The sequence below is a fragment of the Lactuca sativa genome, chromosome 1, assembly GCF_002870075.4.
Source record: "Lactuca sativa cultivar Salinas chromosome 1, Lsat_Salinas_v11, whole genome shotgun sequence".
NCBI classification, from domain to species: Eukaryota; Viridiplantae; Streptophyta; class Magnoliopsida; order Asterales; family Asteraceae; genus Lactuca; species Lactuca sativa.
The window spans coordinates 48,031,630-48,034,602 of record NC_056623.2 but is presented as its reverse complement, the minus strand read 5'-3'; the positions used below and the strand labels follow the sequence as shown (position 1 = coordinate 48,034,602).

The 2,973-nt window shown below is 36.1% G+C and overlaps 1 protein-coding gene across 2 annotated transcripts; it reads right to left on the bottom strand.

Annotated features, from left to right (window-relative positions):
- Nucleotides 1–319: 319 nt before the first annotated feature.
- On the bottom strand, nt 320–2,633 carry LOC111913907 (uncharacterized). Of its 2 annotated transcripts, none has more exons than XM_023909624.2 (9): nt 2,250–2,633; nt 1,805–2,074; nt 1,600–1,702; nt 1,436–1,515; nt 1,279–1,356; nt 1,096–1,187; nt 902–1,013; nt 683–808; nt 320–603 (listed from the first exon to the last, which is right to left on the bottom strand). In XM_023909624.2, exons 1-9 carry the CDS (start codon nt 2,487–2,489, stop codon nt 493–495), a joined length of 1,212 nt encoding a protein of 403 aa, XP_023765392.1. In that variant the 5' UTR covers nt 2,490–2,633; the 3' UTR covers nt 320–492. The 2 variants fall into 2 exon arrangements, with proteins under 2 accessions (XP_023765392.1, XP_023765393.1); XM_023909625.2 differs by having other exon boundaries at nt 1,805–2,008; nt 2,250–2,631.
- Between the last annotated feature and the right edge of the window lie 340 nt (nt 2,634–2,973).

Below are 2,973 nucleotides of genomic sequence, written 5' to 3'. Positions count from 1 at the left end.
TTCAGAAAAATAAAATAATTTTTCACTAAAAAATAAAAATTTAGAAAACTTATTTAGTTAAAATTTATTCATTTTTCATTATTAGGTTTTTAAAATTTTCCACGTTCTATGTAGTTTTAGAAAACAAAAAATTTTAAAATGAGCTCTTTATTCATTTTTCATTATTAGGTTTTTAAAATTTTCTAAGTTCTATGTAGTTTTAGAATACGAAATTTTTTCATTTTTATGAGCTCTTATTTGTTTTGGGAAAACACGTTTGTTCATTAGGAATACCTAACATCTATTGTCATCAATTGTATGACAGATACATCACAACATCTAACAGAAAGTCCCTTTTAACACTTTCCTTCATTACTAGTATTAGGGATCACAGATTATGAGAGTTGGCCACGTCACTATTTTGACCATGTTTTTTACTCATACCCCCTTTTATTTACCACTCTCTTACAAAAAACAAAAAAAAAACTCAAAAATAATAAATGATAAATTTTGTCAAAACTTGTGTTCACCACCTCTCCGAATCAAATTCCACAATGCTGTTTTGGCTTCCTCAAGTGTCTCAACCCCATTCCCTTCTTCAAACGCCAACCTCTGTATATTAAACTGCCACACAAACAAACATCATTAACTTCTCCAAAAAAAAAAACATGTTTTATTATAATTAATAATTAAATATTATTACCTGTGCACCTTGACGAACACGAACATCTGTCCCTTTGCTATCTATCGATATCAATGCAGCATCATCCACCTCTGTTTCCATTGACAACAACTCCTTTAAGGGCTTCGAAAACATGGCATTCAACTCCTGAAATAAAACATTCTCGTTAGTTAAGTTTACACAACCAACCATCAACTATCACCAATATGCCAAAACAGCCCCTCAACTTGAACTAATCACCTTCAGATTCTGTTCACCTCCATCCACAGCAATCTTGTCAGGTCGAAGAGCCTCATATTCCTTTACATTCACCCAAGCAACTGTCCCAAAACCTCCAATAAAATATATATCACTGCTTCAATCAAATGTCAAAAGTCAAAAGTCAAAAGTCAGAACATACATCAATCAAAAAATCCAAAAAGTCAAAAACAGACCTTATATTCTGCATTCTGAAGTAGTAAAAGTTTCCCCATTGCTGTGATGGCCCTTGTTGATGTTTTGATATATACTGCTTATGAGCCCATTCCTAAAACACAAAAACCACATTTCATTTTTCTTTCAATTCCTCAAAATCAAGAAAATTCATCACTAAAGTTTGATTATTGATGTTTTTAAACCTGTTGATCTTCAGGAAGGGGATAAACATCACCAAAAATAGTGACTCTTGCATTCGATAAGCCACTCCATCCAGGTATCTACCAAGAAAACTGTCAGAAAAAGGGTGTATATGGAAAGACTAACATACTTAAAGATAGTGCAAGATAGCATGCTAACCTGCACCACTAATGTACACTTTGGATCAGCTAACAAGTTTCTTGTGTGTATAGCTAATGGAGAAAAGGAAAATATCGGATCTGCAAGTTAAAGTTATGATAAAATCATGTCATTATGAGAATCAACTAAATATAGAACAGGGAAAAGATAAAAAATCAACTTACGCCCCATTGCATCTGGTGCAAAGTCTACCAGTGAACCAAATGGGTATCCCTCACGACGATGGTGCATCCGTGACATTACAGTACACAAGTGAGCAAACCTTGCCTTTAAGTTCAAAATAGTGAAGATCACAAATTTTGAAGGTGATTGAGTAAACAAGTGCTATTTTAGAACATAAAAAACTTGGGAAAAAGAGGATCTGTTTACCTGTTCCATGAGATTGCGAACTGCTAGGGCTGGTCTAGGTAAGTCATGAACAGAGGTTGCGCTCTGTACACCTCCAGAAATTGGGGTTCGGAAGAGCCCAGCCCTAGTGCCTCCTGCACTTCCAGCTCCATGTGTGCTTGTAGGTGTTATCATTTCGGATGTGCTCTTTAAGGCTTCTATTCCATCAGTTTGAACCAAGTTATCCTTCAGAAAATGTGAGAAGCCATCACTACACAGCTTGAGCAGCCGATTGATGTATCGATTCATAAACTACATCACATGAAAAGGATTTGTGCTCCTTCATTCAAGTTCTACTTACCATACGTTTTTTTTTTCTTTTGGATTACTTAAGATACGTGATAAGCGATTTTTAGTGACGGTTTTGTTAGGAGACACAAATGCACACGACAATCTAAGAAATCCAGTAAAATGAAAAGCTTGATACCAGAGAAAAAGATGGAGGTTGTTCAGGAGCCAAGGCAAAGGCATTATCAACTAGTGGTTGTTCATCATCTTCTCCGTCGCCTGCAACTTCGCGAGTAACAGCGGCAATACCTCGAGATCGGAATCCAGGAAGCGTGGTTTTGGGGAAGCAGAAGTTTAATCTGAGCGAAGTAGAAGAGGTAGAGGAGGAGCGCGTCTCTTGAAAGGGCGGAATAAAGACAGAGCTTGAAAGAGCTTCCATGGAGCAAGAACGAAAGATTATATAAAGAGGAAAGGGGTTATAGTTTGGTGAAGGTTGGAGTAGACATGATCATCAAGTACGCTTGAGCTCAGCAGCAAGAATCGGAGGAAGGGTTTTGCAGGAAAGATATTGTAGGAAAAGGGAAAAGGAATAAAGTGGAAACTAGAAAGCTGGCCCGTTTAACCTAATATGGGTTGGGTTATAATATTATTGGGCCAGGCTTTCTTTTGGGCTTTCGTTATATAGTAAGAAAAATATTTCTACATCATTCAGCGTTGTAACTAGTATATTTCATTATTAGTTCTAATTTGGCTTTCGTATGTTGTGTCATGTATTACAATATATAATACATGAATATCATCCCATTTTGTGTTATGTTGGGGTTATGTTAGACATGAAGTTATGGATTGTTAAACTAGTAACATTATATAAGTAGTCTCTCTCTCTCTAAGACCAGAGGGTGTGAGAGAGACTTTTCCCTCAC